General features: G+C 52.0%; 1 protein-coding gene across 12 annotated transcripts in view; it reads left to right on the top strand.

The window, feature by feature from the left end:
- Positions 1 to 711: 711 nt before the first annotated feature.
- H6PD (hexose-6-phosphate dehydrogenase/glucose 1-dehydrogenase) overlaps positions 712 to 23,750 on the top strand; it is a 29,242-nt gene continuing 6,203 nt past the window's right edge. Inside the window, exons 1-6 of one of the 12 annotated variants that reach the window (XM_035715780.2) lie at positions 712 to 843; positions 1,353 to 1,397; positions 1,596 to 1,676; positions 8,580 to 9,216; positions 10,472 to 10,589; positions 22,487 to 22,756. In XM_035715780.2, the coding sequence (XP_035571673.1) occupies positions 839 to 843; positions 1,353 to 1,397; positions 1,596 to 1,676; positions 8,580 to 9,216; positions 10,472 to 10,589; positions 22,487 to 22,756 (1,156 nt within the window). In that variant the 5' untranslated portion in view covers positions 712 to 838. Of the gene's footprint in view, positions 844 to 930; positions 1,677 to 1,726; positions 2,456 to 3,457; positions 3,558 to 3,579; positions 4,770 to 8,579; positions 9,217 to 10,471; positions 10,590 to 22,486; positions 22,757 to 23,750 lie in introns of those variants that run through there. The other 11 variants (XM_035715785.2, XM_035715784.2, XM_049109547.1 and 8 more) reach the window with 11 other exon arrangements.

The raw sequence follows: 23,750 nt of genomic DNA on the forward strand, positions 1-23,750 counted from the left end.
ACCTAAATCACCACTGCGGGGCGTCGCAAGTGGGATGAACCAAGCTGCTCTTTGTACAGATGGGCAAGGCCTTGTATGGGCAAGGCCTGAGGAGGTCAGGTAACCTGTTCCAGGTCCCACAGCTCATGCCAGATCCTGGGGACGACCCGGCCACCCGCCCTCCAGGCTTCCTCCACGACACAACCACTTCCCCGGCCATTCGTGGGTCTCAGAGGGCAGCGCCTCAGATGCACAGCAGAACCCTGCGCTGGCGACCAGAAGGGCAGCCGCGCCGCTTGCCCGCCCACTTCGCTCTGAAGTCCCGCCCCATCCACGCTAACCAAGAAATCATTCCGGAGGCCCCGCCTCCCCCCCCCGGGGCGACTCCGAACTAGGGGGCGTGGCTTCGCCTGCGCCTCCGCCGCGCGCCCCTCGCCGCGGACCCGACTGCGCGCGCGCGCCCCTGAGTCGGCCCCACTGCGCGCGCGCGAGCCGAGGCCGCTGTGGTTTGGGACCCGGGCCCGCGCGCGGGGGGTCGGGGTTGGGGGACCCCCCCGGGCTGCCGGTCCTGCCACGGCTCGCGTGGGGCACGGAAGGGGCGGCCGGGCGGACTCGGCCTCGCGCCCTCCGCGCCCTCCGCGCCCTCCGCGCCCTCCGCGCCGGTCGCCCCCGGTTCCTCTCGGCGAAACCCGAGCGCGCGTCCGACGCGGGGCCGCGTGACACGCACCTGTCGGGGCGGGCGGCGCCTGCGGACGAGGATGCGCGGGGCCGCGGCCTGGCCCGAGCCCGGCCCGCAGTGTCGCGCGCCCCGCGCCGCCGCCGACCTTGCCCGGAGAAGCGGCCGGCTCCGACGGCCCAGATGAAGTAAGCTGCCTCCCCCGCCGGGTCTCCGGCTCCTTCGGCCGCGGTCGGGGCGGGGGGCGGCCCCGCGGCCCGGGAGCTCTCGGGCCTTCTGGGCGGCGCCGCGGCGTGTGCCGCGCTCCCGCGGGGCCTGCAGCCCAGCCCGCCGAGCGCCCGCCCGGCCCCGCGCCCTGCACACAGACCGCTCACTTCCTCCTCCAGTTGCCTTTTTTGTTTGTTTTCCCCCTGGGGTCATTATAACTTTTGGCAGGAGCCCTCAGGTTTCAATCAGCGTTTGCAATACACCCAGCAGTGAATAGTTTTCCAGGAGTGAACCTATCTGCATCTCTGAAAACCAGCTCACTTGAATGCAGTCGGAAGTGAGAACTTCTGGAAAGATCATAAGCCGAAATTCTTTGCCCACTCAACCTCCCCTGTCCTCCCAACCGCCCCCCCCCCTTCATGAAAGGGAGCAAATTCGGGGAGACTGGTGGAGTGGGCATATTTCAAACTGTTTTCTGCATTCTCTGCAGTGATGGATGGTGGATAGACTTTGAGCTTATGAGGCTAATCTTTTGGTAAGTTTTTAGGAGCACCTGAGATCAAAATGCTCCCTATTTGGCATGAACGGAGCTTATTTTTCAGACAGTACTTTGTGTAACTTTTCTTTGAGGTCCATGACTGCCCAATAAATAACCACTCTAGGCAAACATTCAAGTTATTTTTATCCAAAGATTGGAGTTCACTAAGTTACTCTTACAGTCAGATGGTTTCAGGTCATCTAAAAGGGAAACCAAGAGGCACCTTTGGCCATCCGTGGCCCCGCCACTTCTCACTATTGATGGAATAGGAACAAGGTAAGATGTCATTGCAGGATGCCAGATTCCCCCCACCCCCACCTCACCCCGCCCACCCTTCCTGCCAGACCCTCACCCAGGGGCAGAGCAGGAAGTCTGGTTTTGCTTTTTGCTGCCCTGAGTTGGGAGCCACGTGGCTCTCCGTCTGGGAGAGCTCTTAAAACCATTGCCCCCTGAAGTATTTTTGCAGCCACGAACTGGATTTTTTTTTAGCCCAAATTTGAAATGAGGCGGATGGATCCCCATTTTACAGTTGGGTAGGTAGGTGATAGGCCTGTGGCTGCAGAGCGAAGGGGTTTATGCTGGCCCCTCTTCTTTGGGCCAGATTATAAATCCTTCAAGGACTGGAGTGGGGACTTTTAACCTTTTTAGCCTGATATTTCTTTGATTTTTCATCAGTATGACTGGAGGGTCATGAAGCTGTTGATGAGCTGTTCCTTGGCATTTTTTCTGTTGCGCTTGTTAATTAATTTTGTAGCAATTCCAAGAAGCTAGCAAGAAAAGTAACTTTACCCAAGATACCTTTGGTTTAATAATGATAGAAGCTACATTTCTTGGGTGCTTACTGTATGCCAAGTGTCCTGCCACGTGTTTTATATGGATTGCCTCATCTTGTGCTTCTTATCAACTTGTTTTCCTACTCCATGGTTTCGACACATGAGAGAAGTAGACGGTTTGCTCCAGTCTCTCAGAGGGGCAGGATCAGTGTCCACGCCAATACAGTGTTTTAAATTTCACCACTTGGGGTTGTGATTCCGTGTTTTCCTGGTAGGTGGGAGGTAAGTGCCAAAGCCAGACTGCCCGTATTCACATCTGATCACCTCTGAACTGTCTGCCCTTCAGTGGCTTTCCTTCTGTGCACCTTGGTTTCCTCTGTTCTTGTTTTAAAAATGGGCGTAATAATGGTGCCTTTCTCATAGGCTGTGGCAAGAATTTAAATCCATTGTTGAATGTGAAGCTCTAGTATTTGGCATATAGTTAAATACTCTGTAAATGTTTCTTTTTATTATTAATCGTGTCGTTACGGTTAGGAAGCTGGTGTTAAGGTGTGCTGTGTCACTGTGCTTGAGGTCAGCAGTAGACATTTCTTCCTTTGTGCCATCATTCAGATGCAGATAGCTCCTACACAGGTGACAGTGGTGTTCTGCAGATGGGATTTATTTGTTCATTCAGCACATATTTAGAATGTACCTTCTGTGTGCTGGGCCCGGTTTTAGATACTTACATTCTTGAGGGGAGGGGTGGCAAGGACTAAGCAAAACAAATATACTTTCCAAGGACAATGTATTGGAGACTGATACGTACCGCGGAGAGAAAAGCAGGGAGTGAGATGGAGGTGGGAGGTTTGCAATTTTAGAGTCGGCTGAGAAAGCCTTACAGAGAAGGTGACATTTCAGCAAAGAATTCAAGTTAGTGAGGGAGTGAACCATGTGGACATCTGCAGGGAAAAGTAGGTCAGGCAGAGCGAACAGCAAGTACAAAGGCCCTGAGGCAGGAGGATGGGTGGCTGGAGCTGAGAGGGAGGCACAGTAGCAAAAGAGATCAAGGAGGTAATGAGTGGGGAAGACAGAAATGGGAGGCCCTTTAAGCAGTTCCTACAGTAATCTAGACCACAGGTAATGGTGGCTGGGACTAGAGTGGAGTGGTGGAAGGTGGTGGGTTAGTAGCTGTGTTCTGGATAAATTTTGCTGATAGAAACTATAGGATTAAAAAAAGAAAGAAAGAAAGAAACTATAGGATTTGCTAACAGATTGGATGACCTCCAATGTTTCTGGTCTCAGCATCTGTAAGGATGGAGTTGCCATTTACTGAGGCTGGGGGAATCTGCATTTGGACCAGATTGGGGACTTCTGGGGAGAAATCCATTCGATTTTGAACACAGTAAGTCTTGTAGGCATCCAGCTAATGGTGTCAGAGGAGCAGCTGATTGTATCAGCCTAGAGTTGAGGGGGAGAAAGCCCAGACCAGAGATGAAGGCCTGGTGTGGCATGCTGGTAAATGTATAACGACTCAGCAGGGGTGGGGGTTGGTGATGGAGAGCCCGATTTACAGCATTTGCCAATATCTGTGGTGCAATATTCCTAATTGGCTGTTGCAAGCACCGCAGTAGAGAGTATCTTCACCTTACACATACAATAGGTATAAAAAACGTAAAGAGCACGAGTTAGGAATAAAACGTAGTAAAATAATTAGGAAGGGATAAGCTGCAATAAGTATTTATTATCTTTGTTTTTAATATAATTTATTTAGCTATAAAATTGTGCGATTTTGTTTTTAATAATGGCTGTGTTTAACCCTTGGCTTGAAAAATTCCTGAAAATGCAGCAGTTGAAATCTTGTGTGCCAGTACAAGGTGGCTCCAGCACACCACTGTGATCACAGGGAACCAAGACACCTAAAGAGGTGATGGGTATAAAGATTCTCTGAGATCAGGGCAGGGAAAGGGCCCCAGAGCCTGATTTTGCAAGTCTTGTCCCCAGTCTAGCCAAGGGGAACAAGTAGGGAAGGAGTACAGGTCTCACAGCGGCTGAAGGATTTGACCTGCAAGGGTGTGTTGGGTGCTGATGGGCCCGAACAAGGAGAGTGCAGGAAAAATGCTGGTGTTGGTGATTGTAGAGAGAACTGGGCATGTCCCCTCCCACTTCGGTTAAAAATGATCTTCAGTTTGAACTCTTGTTTTACTCCCACATGTTCTTTCAAAAATTCCAAACTCATGGGCTGTGATTTGAAGAAAACCTCCCTTCTTCCTGCTTGGCAAGCAGAAGATAGAGGTCAGAGGTGTCAGTGTGGCATTGGGAAAGGAACAGGCTGCGGCAGCCACTGAACTTTACTCCTGCCCCTCGTCTGCTGGGAATAGGGGACTGGAGCTGCTGCTTCCTGTGGTTTACCAGAAACCACCCTGCACTGGAGTGCCAGCACATGCTGGGTCCATGCAGAGGTGGCTCAGGCACGGCTGCAGGCCCCTCCCTGCCACCATTCCTGCCAGTCTTGCTTGGGCAGAAACAAAGCCTGGTACCCTGACTCTGATCCAATCCTTCTGGTTGGGCCGGGTCAGCGTTTGAAGCTTTGGGAATGTTAGCTACATTTTAAAAGGTGAGTCCGCCAGGATGTCTGATGGGAACCCCTCCGACTGGGTGGGGGTGCCATGAAAGGTGCCCTGGACTGTGTACATGTGCCTCATCAGGCCTGAGGCTGAGATGCGCCTGTCTGTAGAAGGTCTTCTGCACCTGCCTGGAAGAGGCTCCCATAGCTCTGCTTTTGTGTTTCTGGCAGGTTTCTCGAATAATAATTGTTGTAAATGAAATCGCATCCTTCACACATTTAAGTTAAAGCTTCAGAGAGTTTTGTCTTAACTTTCGAATGACACGTAGCCATCAGCCCCTTGCTTCCTGTTTTAGCCTTCTTTCCCTGGCCCTGCTGCCCGGCTCTAAGGCACTAAGCACTTAACTGCCCTGTAGGAAGGCGGAGCTCTGGCATCTCCCTGATAGGAGAGGGGCTACTTCCTTTCCATGGAAAACAGAGGATCTGGAGGCAGTGAAGTAGCGGTGCTTCAGCTAAGTCTATTCACACTATAGATGAGGAACGGAGGCCTACGCAGGGCCCAAGATATGTGCACGGTGATGTGGTTTCCCCCAGGAGCCAGAGCAGAGCCACCGCACAGTCCAACCCACTGCCTGATCCACTATCCTTGCTGTGCTGGGGCTCTTTGAACTTTTCACCAACAGCTTTCTTATTTACTTATTCATTAAAAATAGAAACCATTCATGGCAGTACCAGCTGTTGGAATGCCGCATCCATGCTTCTGGTCTCACTTCAAGTGTGTAACTTTAGGAGGCGTATTTAGGCTCATTTCTCTTAGGGCAAGCAAGGAGGCAGGAGGAAGTGCTTCAGAAAACCCATCAAGGGGCACGTGGGTGGCTCAGTTGGTTGAGCGTCTGCCTTCGGCTCAGGTCGGCTCAGGTCGTGATCCCTGGGGTCCTGGGATCAAGCCCCACATCAGGCTACCTGCTCAATGGGGATCCTGTGTCTCCCTCTCCCTCTGCTGCTCCCCTTGCTTGCGCTCTCTCGTTCTCTCTGTCAAATAAATCTTTAAAAAAAAAAAAAAGAAAAGAAAAGAAAACCCTTCAGAAGTAGAGCCTCATAGCACGGGAGCAGTTTAGACCACTGGTGGACGTGTTGGGGCCATCTGGTTTCCCTCACCGCCACTCCCGACCTGGAACCCTGTTCTTGACTCTGGTGGGCTTCTCCGAGCCTGTTTATGTCCCTGTTGGGGCAGCAGGGAGGACAGCCATATCTGTCATTGTCGCCCTGCTCTCTGAGCAGGGCATCAGGGCTAGTCTGGGGAATGTTATGGGAATGCCTGTTTTGGTTCCTCGGTGCTGCCTTCTGCCCCTGAGACAAGGGGCGTTCGGTTTTTCCTGACAGCAGCAGCATTATGCCACCCTTAGGAGCTAGGAGGGGCCTTCCATTTAGCTAACATAGTTCACATCTGCATAGGGTTTGTCACGTGTGTCACCTCAGCTGATCTTTCTGACCCCCCCATTTAGTTTGGTAGAACTAGCCCTGTTTGATAGGAAATATAGGCCCAAATCGAATAGGTGACTTAATTAGATCACACACCAGGGGGAGGTGGTCTTGAGCCCTGGTCCTCTGACCCAAATGCCACGTTCCTCCACTTGACTGAGGAAGCTGATTAGCACAGTGGCTGGGGCCTCTGGCTTGGTGACATGACAGTTCTGCAGTCTTACGGAGTTGGGGTAGGGGTGCTGGCCCTTGGAGCTCCCTCACCTGCCTGGTACCAGGCTCTCTCAGGTTCCTGAGCTCTTCCTCTTGTTCCCGGCACATCCAGAGCCCTTGCTACCCGTATAGGATCAGGAGCTCTGAAATGCAGCTTGCCAGCTGGAGGCTCCTCCTCCTCCAGGCTGTTCTCTGGGCTTCAGATTTCTCACTTCCTCTTTCCCGCACTGACCTTGCAGCTTTTTCTTCCCTCCAGACAGAGATGATGGCCAGTTGAGAAAGAAAATGCATAAAGGGCCAAGGACAGGAATTGGGAAGCAGAAGAAAGTATAGAATGGTCCAGTGGGCCATCTGATTTGGAAGTGAGTGTTCAGGTTAAGGGGGAGGGGAAGGAGAAGCCTGGGAGGCCACTCAGCTGGTCCCTTGATCCCCTAGTTGAAGCTTCAGCAGTGGAAATGTCTGGTATGCAGATACTGCAATTGGACCCTCGCCTTGGTTTGGCCACTGACAGAGAGAGATGAAGAGGCAGAGGGAAAAGTTGGGGCAGGGGTTGCTGGCTGTCCTCAGGATGGAGGATGGTATAGGGATACAGGAGGGTGAGCTGGCCAGGTATCTCTTGAAACCTCAGTTTCCCTGCCTGACCAATACACTAGAGTGTCCTAGCTGAGGGTTTAGTGAATCTCTCTTCACTGCTTCAGTGCCCCAGGCCGGGCCCCATTGCCCCTTGTGTTTCTGAGAGCCGTGTTTCTGACCATGATTACTTTCTCCATCACCACTCCTCCCTTGCCCTCAGAGCACTGGCCTTGGTGGGAGACTGAACAGGAGAGCCAGAATAAGAACGCAACATAGTAAGCCCCCACAGCCTTGATCAGGACAGACGCAGGTGAAAGCAAATCCTTTGGTGCGTTTGTGGCAGTTCTGAGGCCTCTGGCCTTTCAGATGTGTCAGCTGCTTTAAATTAGGCTGGAAACCAGCTAAAATGTGAGACCCACCCCCAGGGAGGCTGTGGTGTGCCTTTACTGTGTGTGTGCTCAAAGGCCAGAGAACCTAGTGCCTGTCCAGCCCCCCACTTCCTCACCTAGCCCCCTTCACCACCTGAGCCTCGGCTTCTCTCACTGCAGAAGGGGAATAGTATCCACTCCACTGGTCTGTTTTCAGGACTTCTCTCTGGATCCCAGAAGATCCTCCCCACATGAGCACTTAGTTCAGTGTTGCGACTATCATTAACATATCATAGTAATATCACTTAGGCAGTGCTTCATAAGTGGTAAGCAGAGTCCTGAACATTTTCTAAATATTAACTCATTTTGTTCTTATGATTATTCTACAGCATAGGTCACTATTACCCCCCACTTCAGATGAGGAAACTGAGGTATGGGGAGGTTAAATAATTGTCCATGATCAAACAGTAAAGAGTTGAGCTGGGATTCAAACTCGGTTCCAGAGACTATATTTTTATTTTATTTTAATTAATTAATTTAAAGTAGTCTCCATTGCCCAGTGTGGAGCCCAACGAGCCTAACTCAGGGCCTGAACTCAGGTTCTGAGATCAAGACCTGAGCTGAGACTAAGAGTCGGATGCTTAAGCATAACTGAGCCCCCCCAGGGGTCCCCAGTGTCTATGTTTTGAATCCCTACACTGTGGAAGTTCCTAGGAATCGTTTTGTGCTTGGAGCCCAGCGGCCATGGGATAAACAAAAGGAGGATGAGCGGGGATGATCATATCTTCTCACAGTTCCAGCCAGCACCTGAGGGCCTGTTTCCATTCCTGAGCTGCCCTGATGGTCCTGGTGACCTGTGCTCATGAACAAGACTGGCCTTGGTTGGAGAGTGGACAGCTCCAATTCCGTGGCAGCCCCTGCGGGCTTCCCTGGTGCCTCCTGCAGCACAGTGGCCCGTCTCCAGCAAGTGGCCTACCACCTTTCTGGGTGTAGTCCCTGTTTACAGGCTAGGCTCCCTACCCACCTGTTCCTGGCATAGAATCCAAGCTGCTGAGGAAGGAGGGGCAAGCTGTGGGATTATAAAATTTTTTTCTGAGAAAACACGTGGTGGTGTTTTGCCAGACAGGAAATGTTTGATAGCCTAGAAATGTGTTTACCTCCACATCCCAGCCACCTGAACCATGTCTGATCCTTCCTGTTCCTTGTCTGTCCTACCTCTGCCCAGGCCCCCTGGCTGTTGGAAGATGTTCACAGTGGCAGTGTGCATGGCCTTTCTGGCTTGCCTGCAGGCTCAGGAGCTCCAGGGCCATGTCTCCATAATCCTGCTGGGAGCAACTGGGGACCTGGCCAAAAAATACTTATGGCAGGGACTGTTCCAGCTGTACCTGGATGAAGTGGGGAAGGGCTACAGTTTCAGCTTCCATGGGGCTGCTCTGACCTCCACCAAGCAGGGCCAAGAGTTAATCGCCAAGGTCCTGGAGTCCCTCTCCTGCCCTGAGGACATGGAGCCTGGGCACTGTGCCGAACTCAAGGGCCAGTTCCAGCGGCTGAGCCAGTACCGCCACCTGAAAACAAATGAGGACTACATGGCCCTGAGCAAGGACATTGAGGCACAGCTCCAACATGAAGGCCTTCGGGAGGCTGGCAGGATTTTCTACTTTTCAGTGCCACCCTTCGCCTATGCGGATATTGCTCGTAGCATCAACAGCAGCTGCCGCCCAGGCCCGGGCGCCTGGCTGCGGGTTGTCCTGGAGAAACCCTTTGGCCATGACTACGTCTCTGCCCAGCAGCTGGCCACAGAGCTCGGGAGCTTTTTCCAAGAGGAGGAGATGTATCGGGTGGACCACTACCTGGGCAAGCAGGTGAGCTTCACCTGGGAGCTTGCCAGAGTTAGAGCCGGGTAGATAGGTAGACCCCATTGACAGAGCCACACTGCGATTTGTGGGATTAGGCCTGAAGCCATTGCGAAATCCGAGCTCCCATGGCTGTCCTGAAAGTGGGCAGGCAGTGAGAGGCTGCAGGAAAAGCAGATCAGCAAGGGCAGGACTGCGTGGCCTTTGTCCATGTTTCCAGTGGTTTGTTTCTCATTGCCCTGCATCCTCTATGCAGATGTGGGCCTGACTTCCAGGGGGTCGTGGTGTGGGAATTAGAATTAACTTATTCCACACTCAGTCTGCCTTTTTTCAGTATCTCTGTTTTTCTGAGTTCTGTTTTGAGCCAGAAGGCTGGTAACAAGGTCCTACAGTGAGGACAGAGCCTACATCCATGCTTCCCAGTCAGGTTCTGTGGCAGAGCATGAGGCTGAGCTCCTAGGCGATGCAGGCCGGCTGGCCACTTCACTCTGAGCATACCCTCCAAGCACCTCCAGAACATCCCTTCCTAGAAACCCCAGCAGAGAACACATAGTGAAGTATTCTTTGGTAGTGACCAGGCTGGAGAGCCCAGGGCCACGTGTGTGGGCATCTCATAGTCTTCCAGGACAGAGGCATTGCTTTCTAGCCAGTCTTATTTAGAGCTGCAACATTCCCAAAGAGTGGTTCTTGGACCAGTGTCTGACCTGGTGAGGTTTTCACTTGTTTCTGGGAAAATGAAAAAAGAGCACTTCCTAAAGGTTTTTTTGCTCCATTTTTGGTGTTAAAATATCTTTCTTTTATTAAAAGCTGATGGTAATAGTGGGTGCCTGGGTGGCTTAGTCAGTTAGGTGTCTGCCTTTGGCTCAGGTCATGATCCTGGAGTCTTGGGATCGAGTCCACATCAGGCTCCCTGCTCAGTGGGGAGTCTGCTTTGCCCTCTGCCCCTCCCCATGCTTGTGATCTTTCTCTCGTGCTTTCTCTCTTTCTCTCAAATAAATAAAATCTTAAAAATAATAAAAGTTGATGATAATAGAAGATAAGTAATCTTAAATATTTTTCTCCTTGCAAAATAAAAAGCTGGTAATCCTGTGGAGGTCACTTAGTTTTTGGAGACTGTATAGAGCTGTGAAGTCCTAAAGCCCAGGGACTGTGGCTCCTGAGAGCATCTTCACTGAGCCAGGGGTAGAGACGTCAGGGCCCTCCCCTGGAGTCAGGATTATTTCATCCTGAGAATCAGCAGCATAACCGTCTCCTTCCCTGGCAGGCCGTGGCTCAGATCCTGCCTTTCCGAGACCAGAACCGCAAGGCTCTAGATGGCCTCTGGAACCGGCACCATGTGGAGCGGGTGGAGATCATCATGAAGGAGACAGTGGATGCAGAAGGTGCGTGAGTGGTCCTGTGCTACAACCTCCACCTGCTCTGGGCCTGGTAAGGCATCGGGCCCTGCAGGGCAGGAGGATCTGCCCAGCTTCTGCCTGCCTTGGTTGGTGCTTCTTGGGGAGGATTTTGCTGGCATGTGTCTCCCTCCAGGGCTGCTGCATGCCCAGTTCTGGACCATGCTAACCCCCAGGGTGCCCACAGGCAAAGCCCACATGGTCCTTGCTGCCCTTAGGGGACACAGACCTGGAAGCCAACCTGAGTTTTACATGGATGTTGTGGAGACCCTCAGAGCTGCACAGGGGCTCCTCAGACCTTGTACTATATAGGTGGCCCGGTCTGCCTAGATGCTTCTTCTCACCTGCTCGTTACTGCCTGTCCCTCCTGGTTGTTCATTCCCAGCTTGGCTGCCACTTTCTCAGGGGGCTTTGCTCGAGGGCCGTTCTCCATAGGGTCCACTCCCATCACACTGTCAGCCACCTGCCTCCCTTGTCTACCCTCCAGTCTTTTCTGGGTCTTTTCCAGGTCCAGTGTGCCACTCTCGGGGCTGTAGGCACCAGGCCCCTCCATTCTGGCTCCTGGCATACATGTCAGAAGTGCCAAATAAATACCAAGTGAATGAGCAGTGTGGACCTGGGAGTGTTGGGCCTGTCTTTGCTGGGTGACCTCAGCACGTCACTCCTATCATTTGTGAGGTGGCGTGCAGGGGATAGCACCTCCCGAGGCTTCTCAGAGCTCTGGCATTCTGGGATTTCTCCAGCTGTTTGGAGCATCAATGGTTATGTTCAAAGCATCCATTCTTACCTGAGACAGTACAAGCTAATTCTTCTTGTGTCAGCCACCCCCCCCCAAAAAAAAACACAATGGCCAAATGAGATGGGTCCTATTATTAGCCTCTACCTACAGACCTAGTTTGGTGATGTGGCCAAGGTCACTGAGCAGGAAGTGGCAGGACTGGGTTCTTGGGGTGCAGTCTGGCTCTGGAACCCAGGCTCTGCACCACGGCATCCTGTTCATCCCGCTGGCTGCTCTGTGCAGCCTGCTCTGGAGTGCCCAGGGCCACTGTGCCCATCCTGCAGTGTGCCCCTGGGCAGATTGGGGGCCACAGACTCTTCGGGCCTGGTGGGGGTCCAGGAGGTCTTGTCTCCTTCCATTTGCCTTTTCCTCCTCTTCTTTCTCCTTCCCTTGGCTATTCTGTCCACCCTCCCTCCCTCCCTTCCTCTTCAAATGTATATCCGGGGCTGAAGGCCATGCAGAGGGTGTGAGGGGAGCTCAAGGCTGTGCAGAGTGTGTGAGGCACAGCCTCAGCCCCTGATACCTCGCAGGTCACTGGGGGAGAGGCTATATCTGTATAGACTCCAAAATGAATGATGCAGGCAGGCAGTGTGAGGGGCCCCGCGAGCCAGGCCTCTGAGGGCATGGCTGGCCTAGAGAGGAGCTGGGTTTCTCCAGCCAGGAGCCCATACCAGAGCAGAAGCCCTCTCCACACTCACTGAGCCTTCGTGGGTCTCAAGAACCTCCCCCTCCCCCTCCATATTTCCCTCCTGTCCTCAGCAGGGGCTCAGGCTATGGGTTTGCTCCTTGTGCTGTGTCCCTGTGGGGGTGAGTGCTAGGCCTTGCTCCTGCTTCATCTGCAGAGAGATGCACCTCAGATCTGGCGCCGAGAGTGTGGGGGGTAGAGGATGGGAAGGTGCTGCTGTCACCCCTTCTGTAGGCTAGCACCAGTCTCTGCCTGGATTTGGCTCAGCCACCAGCAGGGCTGGGACACCAGGACTCCTCCCCCATTTTTAGTAAGTCCTTGCTGTGCCCACCCTGGGCTGGGGAAGAGCTGGCATCTGGAGTTAACCACTTGACACTGTTGTCCTGTGTTCCTTCCAGGCCTCCCACCCCATTTCCCTTTTGGTTTCTGATGTCATCTGTAGGGTTTCTTTTTGTGGGATCCCTTGGGAGCCAGGGGCTAGGCAAACTAAAAGTCTGCTTACCCCAGCAAAGGTACCTTTGGATATTGGAGAAAGGAAGGGAGAAGGCAAGATAGAAAGGTGGGCCGAGGCCCGGGCAGATCTATTTGCCAAGGCCTGGCCTGAGGCAGGGGAGTCTCAGGTTTGGATAGCAGTAGACAGCCGAGGTCAAGAAAGGAAGGCACAGTGGCTCTGCTTTGGAGGTTGCTATGTGGAACCAAAGCATGGGCCCAGCTTCCTGCAGAGTGTGGGTTTTGAGGGGAAAGTCTCATTGCTGCCATGCTCCAGAGCACACAGCTTTTTCACTCCTCTGGGCCCTGTGGCTTCAGCCCGGAGGCACAGAGACACAGAGCAGGCAGGCAGGCAGAGGACCCACTAGCCCCTGGGGGACTTATAACCAGTAAGTGTGTGGTCAGTGGGCTAGTTCAGCCACCTGTCCCTGTCAGAGATGGCCAGGGGGACTGAAGCTGTCCTGGGGGTTGGATCTCCTTGGTCGGCCTATTTGCCTGCTAGTTGCATACCTGGGCCCAGACCAGGGTTACAGGGGCTGAGTTCCTGCTACTGTGCTCATCCCTGTAGCAAGGAGGGCCTCTGGCAACAGTGAGTTATCCCTGTCTCCTGGGCCTTGGGGACCCAGAAGGACAAGCATTCTCTGCATGCTGAGAAAGTGGCCTGGTGTAGCTCTGGAGGCCCAAACACTGATCCTCACTGTCCTTCAGGGGGGCCCTTATGGATACTTGAGTCTAGGCTGGAGAGAAGGGACAGGAGCTGGGGACCCTGCAGCCACTCCGTGGCCAGTGAGCCCTGTGACCAGCTCATCAGGGCCTGGGCTGTGTCTCCTCCTGGGGTCGGGGATGGGAGGTGGGCAGGAGGAAGGACTGCCCTCCTACTAGAGGTCACAATGCCTTGCTGTGGTTCAGTGTGCTTCTCAGGAGGGTAGCCACGGTGAGATGGAGCATGGCCTGGAAGTTTCTGAGGTAGGCTTTAGAGCCCAGCAATCTGACTGTGAAGCTTCAGAAGGGCAAAGGGCGGTGGCTGTATCCCCCACCTGGCCAGGGCCCGCTTCAGATGTGCAGCCCCTCTGACTCTTGCACAGAGAAGCTCTGGAGCAGCCCAGTTCTGGCTGAGTGCCAGATCCCAAGCTGCTGCAGGCCCCAGGAGGGAGCTTTTGAGCAGCCGGGTGGTTGGGATGTCTCCCCTCACCTCCCAAACATCAGAGCTGCCTGCCCCCCTCTGCAGCCATGGGCTGTGTGAGCCGCTCTCCTTCCCTGCCGCAGCCTGGGGCCCAGAGGCATCTGCTGCAGTGTCACAACGGCCACTGCACAGCAGGAGGGAGAGAGCAGGAGTGGAGGAGGAAAAGAAGAGCCTTCCTCCCAAGTCCCAGGGCCCCCCGCTCCTCTCAGTTTCATCTGAGGCACCCCTCTCAGAGCCTCAGAAACCCCAGGGCCCAGGGGTCTCCTGAAGCTGCAGTACTGTGGGTTGGACCAGGAGTGACCGGGGCTGGGCCACTGAGCCACCATGTGGGGATGACCCCGCCTGGCTCTCATCACGGCCCCTGAGGGGCCCCACGGAAAGGAGGGCTGCGTCATGAGTGGCCTGAGGGGCAGCCGTCCAGGCTGGACTGTCCTCTCTTCTAGGGGTGCAGCAGGAATGTGATCCAAGGTCTGCGGCACCTCAGAATCACGGTTTCTGACCACTGTGCCCGTGGCTGCAGTGTCTGTCTAGGCCCTTGGCACTTGGCCTTCCTGCCAGGATGTGCTCGTAGCGTCTCTGCGTCTCTTTGCTGCCCTACTTTCCCCTCTGGCTGGAAGGTGTTTTTTTTTTTTTTTTTGGTAGGAAGAAAGGGAGACTCCCTGAGGATGGTGTAGCTCTCCCTGCCTGGGAGGGTCCCTGTTTGGACACTGGGGAAGGGGCATGGTGCATGCTGACCTCTGAGGGTCAGATTGGCCAGCTCATGCCTCTCTCCCAGAGACCAAGGCAGCCGGGGTCCTCCCAGGTGCGCACCAGCTGTCCTGCTGTCCAGCCTGCTGTGCTCCCCTCCTGCAGAACTATCTGCAAGGTGAGCTGGGGCAGCCGCCAGGCCTCCTGACCAGAGAGCACGCTGGCCAGCCCGCCTGCAGACCTGCTCTCTCCTTGGCCCTCCCTGCTTTTTATTTTTAGTTCTCCCTGAAGGTATCGGTTGGGATCACAGCTAGCTTTCAGTGGTGGTGTTCTGAAATCTGTGTTTTCCCAGGAAAATCCAGATCTCCCACAGTGTGGAGGCGACGGGGAGGGGGTGCCCTCCTCAGCATGTCTCTGTGTAATGATGGTAACCACCCCTCCCCCCATTACCTCTCTCTCATGGTTGGTTTAAGGATTAGGTAAAATAACATACGTGGAAATACTTTACAAATAGAAATGCTGTTCTTCCAAGCTGTCAAGGAGAGGAAGCAACCGAGTTCTCTGGGGCTCCCCATGACTTCTCTGTGACGTATACTGGGTGATGTACGGACCCTACTGGTCTGTAATACTCTTTCATGTCTGTTCTTCACCTAATACCATCTCTCTTTGTCTCATATATATAGCTGAATATGTATTTAAACTTGCACATATCGACAGTCTGTATAAAGTATAACCTCTATTTCTGCTCGATTTTGTTTCACAGAAAATGAATTGCCCTATTATGAGGCATTTTGGCTGTTCTCACTTTTTGCCATTTTAAATAGTACTTTGCAAGCTTTTAAAAAATTAAGATATAGGGATCCCTGGGTGGCGCAGCGGTTTGGCGCCTGCCTTTGGCCCAGGGCGCGATCCTGGAGACCTGAGATCAAATCCCATGTCGGGTTCCCGGTGCATGGAGCCTGCTTCTCCCTCTGCCTGTGTCTCTGCCTCCCTCTCTCTCTCTCTGTGTGTGACTATCATAAATAAATTTTTAAAAAAAATTTTAAAAATTAAGATATAATTCACATATCATAAAATTTACTCTTTTAAAGTATACAGTTTAATAGTTTTTAATAGATTCACAAAGTTGTTCAACCACTATCATTCTGGAACACTTATGAACACTTAAAAAATATTTTTCCTTTGAGTATGCTTCTGAAGTGGAATTATTAGGCCACATGGTAGAAATGACTTTATTACTCTTATTACGTCTCATTAGGCTGTTTTCTAGAACGTGTGCAATATGTGTTTGTACTTATTTTTCCTACAGCTTTGCTCACCTTGGGTGCTCTGTCCTTCCTGTCCTTGCCAGTCTGGTAGCTTTGTAGGGGTCCTTTTCTTTCTTTCTTTCTTTCTTTCTTTTTTTTAAGTAATCGCTACACCCAACTTGAAGCACAAACTCATAATCCCGAGGTAAGAGTCACAAGCTCTACCGGCAGAGCCAGCCAGGTGCCCCATGGAGGTCTTCTCCAAGCACGTGGGACACAGCTTCTCCTGCCTTCCATGGGATACTACCCCATGAAAGTTTGAGGGGCAGCACAGCCAAAGGGCAGAGCAGTGGGTCTCCCATGCTGGTGATCTTTTTTTTTTTTTTTTTTTTTTTAATTTATGATAGTCACACAGAGGGTTGGGGGGCAGAGACACAGGCAGAAGGAGAAGCAGGCTCCATGCACCGGGAGCCCGACGTGGGATTCGATCCCGGGTCTCCAGGATCGCGCCCTGGGCCAAAGGCAGGCGCTAAACCGCTGCACCACCCAGGGATCCCCATGCTGGTGATCTTATGGTCTTGGGTTAGTCTTGAACTTGAACTGTTTAGAAGCCAGGTTTATGGGGGTCTTGCTTCCAGTTGTCCAACCTGGTGGAGTTTTTTTCTGCCCTTGTTAATACATCAGTGGGTTTCTAACCCTCACCTTTCAATGTAGGAAAAGATGTCAGGGGTTAATGTTAGATCATTTTCAGGAAAAATCAGCCCATGATGACTAGGGAAAAAATGGAGTGGTTGGCATCCTTGGGAGAGCCCATCCCCTGACATGACTTCCCATCCTGTGCTTCACTGTGTGGCCTCTCCCTGAGAGGTGAAAAGGCAGAGCTAACCAAGGAGGGATGGAAGGCCACAAGTCTCCTGGCTGTGCTAAACACAGGCACCCCCTGAAGCTTGAAATTAAGGAATAAAGGAAGCTCTCTTTTACACAGCGGGTAGTAAATCTGTGAAGTGCATTCTCCCCGTGGAGTGTAAGAGGATAAAAATAGGAAGAGGGCTACTTAGGGATTTGCTAAACTAATGAATAGTAAACAGATAACAGGGCTTTTGAGGACTCTGCTGTGTTCTCTTCATCAAAAATTCATCTGTTCTCAAAGCTTTAACTATCCTGTTTATACCCTTAAATCTGTAATTCACTAATTCCAGGACACACCTTTTTTTTTTTTTTTTTTTTTTAATTTTACATTTGAACATCTCAGAAATTGTATGTACTGTTGATGGGGTGCCGTGGTTGACATAGTCCATGGTCTGGCTGTTTCTTAGTGGTTGTAAACCAGTGATGCTTTCACCATGATTGGCATTTTGGATTTGATGAAATCCAGTATATCTCTGACTTCTGTTGCCTCTCCAAGCTCTAGTCTTCTATCTCTGACTGGCCTTCTAGAGATGTTCACAGGATGTCACCACTTCAGACTCAGCAGATTTAGAACTTAAACTGTCATTGAAACACGAGCTACATTTTCTGCCTTCTTTATTTCCAGATGGTGACTGCCCTCTGTGCTGCCGGGCCAGTAGCCCCTCTTTTTCAGCTCCTGTAAAAATACAAATCCTAGGCAGGACCTGCCAGTGCTTCCTGTGTGCCAGGCACTGTTCCAAGCCCCATAGATAGATGTGTTAACTCATTAACGTCCACAGCAGCCCTGCAAGGGAGGGACACCACTGTCCTCTTCTTTGTGTGAGGGAGAGCTGCTCACGTGGGGTTGCAGAGCTGAAAGGTGGCAGAGCAGGTACTTGAATCCCTACATCTGGCTCCAGAGACCATACTCCAGGTCATGACTCCTGTGGCCTCTCAGGTCTAGCCAGGCACCACACAGCTTTTACTCCTCCCACACAGCTTTTACTCCTCCCCAACCAATGTCTTTGCATTTGCTGTGACCCTTGTTACTTCCCTCATTTGCCCCGAGTGCTGCCTTGCTGCTACACCACCACCAGCCCGCTCTCCATAAACTTGTCTCGCAGGTAGATGGGAGATAGCCCCACTGTCCCATGGCACCCCTATGTGATTCCACTTCTGCTCTGATACTTGCTAGAAAAAGTCTTATTAGAGATTCAATTCGCATTTCAGACAATTTCCCCATGTACAGCATTTAATCCAGGAGATTTTAGTGTATTCACAGTCATGCACCCACCACCACAGCCAGTTTTAGAAAGTTTTCATCACCCCCAAGAGAAACCCTGTACCCTCCATCCTCATCCATGTTCCCTCCCAGCCCCATGCAGCAGACGACCTGATTTCTCTGTGGACCTGCCTGTTCCTGACACTTCATCTAAATGACATCACACAGTGGTGGCCTTTTGTGTTTAGCTTCTGTCACAGTGGCATGGTTTCGGGGTGCATCCATGCTGCGGCATGTACCAGTGTTTCTTTTCTTATTGTGAATAATATTCTGTTGTATGGACAGACCATACTTTATCCCTCCATTCATCAGTTGATAGGCATTTGGGTTGTTTCTGCTCTTTGGCCATCGTGAATAATGCTGCCGTGGAGGTTCACGTACCAGCATCTGTGTGGACTATGTGTTCATTGCTCATGGGTGTGCACATAGGAGTGAAATGGCTGGATCATACGGTAGTTCTGTTTAACCAGTGAAGGTGAAAAACTTATACTAGCCCCTTGACTTCTCAGCCGAGTTTCCAAGGCCCTTTCCAACCGTTCTTGATTTCTGCTATTCTGAATCACAGACTGGCTGCTTCTGCTAGACCAGGCTTACCATCACCAGGCAAACTGTGTTGGGGCCCTTAACCTTTGACCTAGATCCATCCTTCCAGAGCCAAGCTCCACTAGCTTCTCACTCCAAGTCACTGGTGCTCATGCCATTGTATGGTTGTTTAAATGGGAGTGGTGGAAGTTAAAAGGGATGGTAAGAATTGCAGGCTCTGGGTTCAAATTCATATTTACCCCTTTGTGAGCTGTGTGGCCCTATTTCTAACTTCTCTGAACCTCAGTTTCCTTGTATTTTTAAAATTAAAATTTGTATTTTTTAAAAGATTTTATTTATTCATAGAGACACACACAGAGAGAGAGAGAGAGAGAGAGTCAGAGATACAGACAGAGGAAGAGGCAGGCTCCGTGCAGGGAGCCTGATGTGGGACTTGATCCCGGGTCTCCAGGATCAGGCCCCGGGCTGAAGGTGGCGCTAAACCGCTGAGCCACCCAGGGATCACCAAAATTTGTATTTTCAAAGTAAGATCTCCTTATAGATTGTTACCATGAGGAATAAATAGACTGGTAGATGCTGTTACTATAATTATTGTCTTTTCTTGATGCCTTCTCAACCATACTCTAAGAACCTTGAAGACCAGAACTCTGTGGGGCTAGGGGAGCTCAGGCATTGTTTCCATGGAGCGGGGACAGGGGTGCTTTTGGCATTTTGGCTGGCCCCGCTGAGCTGATTGTCCAGCTCTTCGAGGGTTTAGCATGACTGGCCAGAGCTGTACCCTAATTTCTGGCTGAGAATAAGAGAGTCAGACTCCCACTACTGAGCACAAAGGTGCCTTCCTGCAAGCGGGCTCCTGGCTCCACTTCTTGCCCCACAAGCCGGGTGCTCCCAGGCCTGGCATCTTGGGCTGAATTCAGGGCACATTCTGCTAGTCGTGGCTGGTCCTGCTCGCCATCCAGCTGGCGTGACCGAGCACCGCAGGCTTGGTTGGGGCAGGTGGTTCGGACTGGTGCCGGGGACCCTGCGTGGCCCCTGGAAGGGAGCATGTGAGGCTAAGCAGGTCTAAACTAGGGACCACTTGTTTTTGCTTGTTTGAATTAAATATTGACTAGATAAAAAAGAATTCTTACTAAATGTGTATAGGATGTGAAGAAGTGTGATATAACAAACACCAGTGTACCCAGCAAGCATTGTTTAAAAAGAGCTTCTTAAAAAAAAATAAAAAAATAAAAAAATAAAAAGAGCTCTTTGTGTCCTTCCCCAAATTCTGTCCCATTTCCTCTCCTTTACTATTCCAGATTTTGGTTCAGTTACTCCCTTGCTGCTCTTGATTGTTTCTGTGTAGGTCTGATTCCCAAGACAATATGTTGTTTAGTTTTGAAGAGGAGACATACTGCGTGTGCATGCATGTGCCTGTGTGTGTGTCTGAGTGAGAGAGTGTGGGTCTTTTTGTCTCTCTATCCTGCATACAGGATAATCTCTTCAGTTGTGTCTTCTGTTGGCTGACTCTTTTCTACTGTTTCTAATTCATAAAACCCATTCATTGCATTTCTAATTTCCAGTTGTGTTTTTCATTTATTGGAGTTCTATGTATACAGTTCATCTTATATCCTATTTTCAAAATTAATTTTTATGTTATCAAAGCAAGCATGTTTTTCTCTCGACATTGTGTTTCTGTGAGCATGGATGTTCATGTTCTCTGCTGTCCAGGGTCCCATGGTATGGTCATGGGGCTGTGGCCGGCACAGGGCACACAGCAGTGGGCAGACAGGTGAGCTCCTACTCACCTGCTCCAGATTCAGGTGTGGCAGGGAGAGGGACGAGCGGGCACTGAGTCATTCACCTGGGCTTGCAGAAGACAGGGCCCCCAAGGAGTGCAGGCCAAGGGGTCAGTGAAACCCTCTAGAAGCAGGGACCTGCAGGACAGGTAGATGTTAGTGGGTGAAGACCCAATCCCAAGTTCCAGCTCACTCACATGAAGCCTTTGACAGATGATTGCTCCTCCTGTCATGATGTCAGGCCTTTTCTATAAGGCTCTGGATTGGCTGGGTGTCGGCAGGTGGGTGGAGTATGAACTATGCCCTGTGAGGTGTTGTGCATTTGAAGCCCAGGCTGTGAGACTGTGGGCTTGTATGTATTTGAGTCGCTGATCATCAGACCTCGCCCTGAGTTCTAGAGGGTGTGGTGTAGTGTTGCATGTGCTGGCCCTAGACATTCAGTGCTTCCATCTGGTGTGCAGCAGGGGTAATGGTGGTGGCTGCCGTGCAGGACCCCGTGTGTGTGTGTGAGCGGAAGGGGTACAGTGAGCACCTAGCTGCTGTGGCGGGGCTCTCTGCTCAATGTCTTCTGTGCTACTCTCCTCTACCCTTGCAGGACCCTGCCCTCCTGCCAAGCTGGTGTCTGCATCTGGGGGTCTTACACTTAAACATATACAAAACGGACCTCATGATTTCCCCTCCGTCAAACTGCTCCTCTCCCAGTGGGGCCTTCCCATTGCCCATTCTTTGCTTAGGCCTCAGTTCTAGAAGTTACCTTTGGCCCCCACCTTGGGCTTAGGCTTGCCACCAGTGTGCAGCAAGCCCAGTCACTTCTGATCCTGTAACAAATCATCCACTCCCTCTGGCTTTTCTGCTGCCACGTCAACTCCAGCCTGGTTGCCACTCTGCTGAGCAACTGTGTGGCCTCTGCCGTGGGCTTGTTGTTTCTGCATCCATTCTCCCCACAGTGGTCTGGAATCTGTTCTGAATGCGCACCAGATCTCGTCTTTCCCTGCCTCAGATTCTCCGCTGGCTTCCTCTGAAGGTAGAAGCTGGTACTGCTGGTACTGCCAGCCCTGCTCACCTTCCTGTAGACCATCACAGCCGAGCTCTTTCCTGCCTCGGGGTGTGTGCATCTGAAGGCTCCTTTATCATCTTTCCCTGTTTTTTTTGCAGCTCACTCTGGAGTCCTCAGGCCCTCTTCTCACTCTGTCTGTAATTTCTTTTTTATTTTTTTAAGTCAGCTCTGCATCCAGCATAGAGCCCAATGCAGGGCTTGGACCCATGACCCTGAGATTAAGACTTGAGTTGATACCAAGAGTCAGACACCCAAATGACTGAGGCAGCCAGGTGCCCCTGTAATTTCTTTGCTGACTTACTTTGTTTTCTCTCCCTCTCACTGAAAGCCAAGGGCAGGGCCCTCGCACCTGCACACTGCCTGGTTCAGCTGTGCCCTTAGTAATGGGCTGGTGGTTATTAGCCCATTTAATGGCAGGGTGCGAAAACAGACCCAGAAGTCAGGGAATGCCTAGAATCACACAGTACTAAGTGGCAGTGGGACCCTAGAGCCCAGGCCCTCACCATAATGCCACCTCCTTCTCTGGCACCACACCCACCCACCAATTCCTGAGGAGAGCAGGAGTCTGGCCACCCATCTGCAAATAAATGCCCTCTGGCCTTTGCTGGGACAAGACCCTTCCCCACGCAGATTCTTAGGAAGGGCCAAGGAGTTTGACAGCTTCACTTAAAATGCTCAGGCACTCTCCTTCCTTCTTTTGTTGAGGTTTGCTCTGGGGTGTCTAGGTGGCTCAGATGATTAAGTGTCTGCCTTCAGCTCAGGTCATGATCCCAGGATCCTGGGATGGAACCCCATCTGCATCAGGCTCCCCGCTCAGCAGGGAGTCTGCTTCTCCCTCTGACCCTCCCCCCTTCATGCTTTCTCTCGCTCTCTCTTTCAAATCAATAAATTAAAAAAACAAACAAACAAAAAAAAACTTCGGGATCCCTTTAGCGCCTGCCTTTGGCCCGGGGCGTGATCCTGGGGTCCTGGGATGGAGTCCTGCGTTGAGCTCCTTGCATGGAGCCTGCTTCTCCCTCTACCTATGTTTCTGTGTCTCTCATGAATAAATAAATAAAATCTTAAAAAAAAAAAAACTTCATATATTAAAAAAAAATGGTTTGCTCTGACATAAGTCATTTTTATAAGCTCTCTGAGGGATGAGGACTCCAGCTGCAGGGTGGGCGGGCAGGGCAGGGGTGCAGGGCGGGGGTCCAGGTGTTTCTCGGGGAAGTTGGGCATGTTGCCAGTCTTTGACAGCCTCTGCCTCCCCTCCTCCTCCCGCGCAGGCCGCACCAGCTTCTATGAGGAGTATGGTGTCATCCGAGATGTGCTCCAGAACCACCTGACAGAGGTCCTCACCCTCGTGGCTATGGAGCTACCCTACAACATCAGCAGCTCCAAGGCTGTGCTGCAGCACAAGCTGCAGGCCTTCCAGGCTCTGCGGGGCCTGCAGAAGGGCAGTGCTGTCCTGGGCCAGTACCAGGCGTACAGCAGGCAGGTGCGCAGAGAGCAGCAAAAGCCAGACAGCTTCTACAGCCTGACGCCAACCTTCGCAGGTGGGCTCTGGGGCCACAGCCTTCCAAGGCCAGACACCCTTTGGTTTGGGTTGGAAGAGACCTCAGGAGGGATATTCACGGGGGTGCTCATCACCAAGGAGGAAAGTCCTTTGCCTCTCTGGCCTTCCACCGTCTTTCAGCAGTAGGTCACCTTTTGGGTCGTTCTTGGTAAAGGACACCCCAGTGATGGTCTCAGTTCAGTCCACATCCACACACACTTCCAGAGCTCTCTGAGCCGGGTTCAGACCTGGCTCCCGCTTATATCCAGCCCCCCAGTGAGGTTATCCACCTGTCTGGCCACAGCCCACAGCATTGCCAGGAGGCAGTCACCCTGCTGCTCAGACAAATGTCCTCTCGAGCCATCCTATGGACACTTCCCTAGGCCCAGAGCGTTCCTGGAAAGGGCTGACTCCCTAAGGCTGCAGATAATAAACTCTACTACAAAAGCAGTGACTGTTTATGGGGCACTTCCGACATGCCAGGCACTTGATATACGCTACCTTATATAATCCTCAGGTGCACAGATCCGTGATGCAGCCATGATTGCTACCCCCATCCAGAGGTCAGGAAACCAGAGGCTCAGTGAAGTTCAGAAACTTGCCCAAGGTTAGGCACAGATAGTACATGGAAAAACCAGGCTTGGAACCCAAATCAGGTGTGCCCTCAGCCACTGGCTTCCACCACTTTGGTGCCTGCCCCCCTCCCACTGCAGCCCCCGTACGTGCACCCCACCCTGCTGTTGGCTCAGAACCCCAGCCCACCTCTTCTCTGCTGTCTGGCCTTGCCTCATGCGCATCTGGGTTCTCAAGGATCCTCCTCCCCCGACCAAGAGTCAGAAATGCCTCCACCATAAGACTTCAGTTTTCTTTGCTTGGGACTGGGGGAGGCCAGGACTCTTAAGGTGCCTCACAGAGGTGGGCATCTGAGGTTGCCTAGAGGCTAGATTTTGAGGACTGGCTTGGGGGAGAAGATGCTAGAAAGGATGAGCATAGCA

This window comes from Canis lupus, chromosome 5, assembly GCF_003254725.2.
Source record: "Canis lupus dingo isolate Sandy chromosome 5, ASM325472v2, whole genome shotgun sequence".
Classification (NCBI taxonomy): domain Eukaryota; kingdom Metazoa; phylum Chordata; class Mammalia; order Carnivora; family Canidae; genus Canis; species Canis lupus.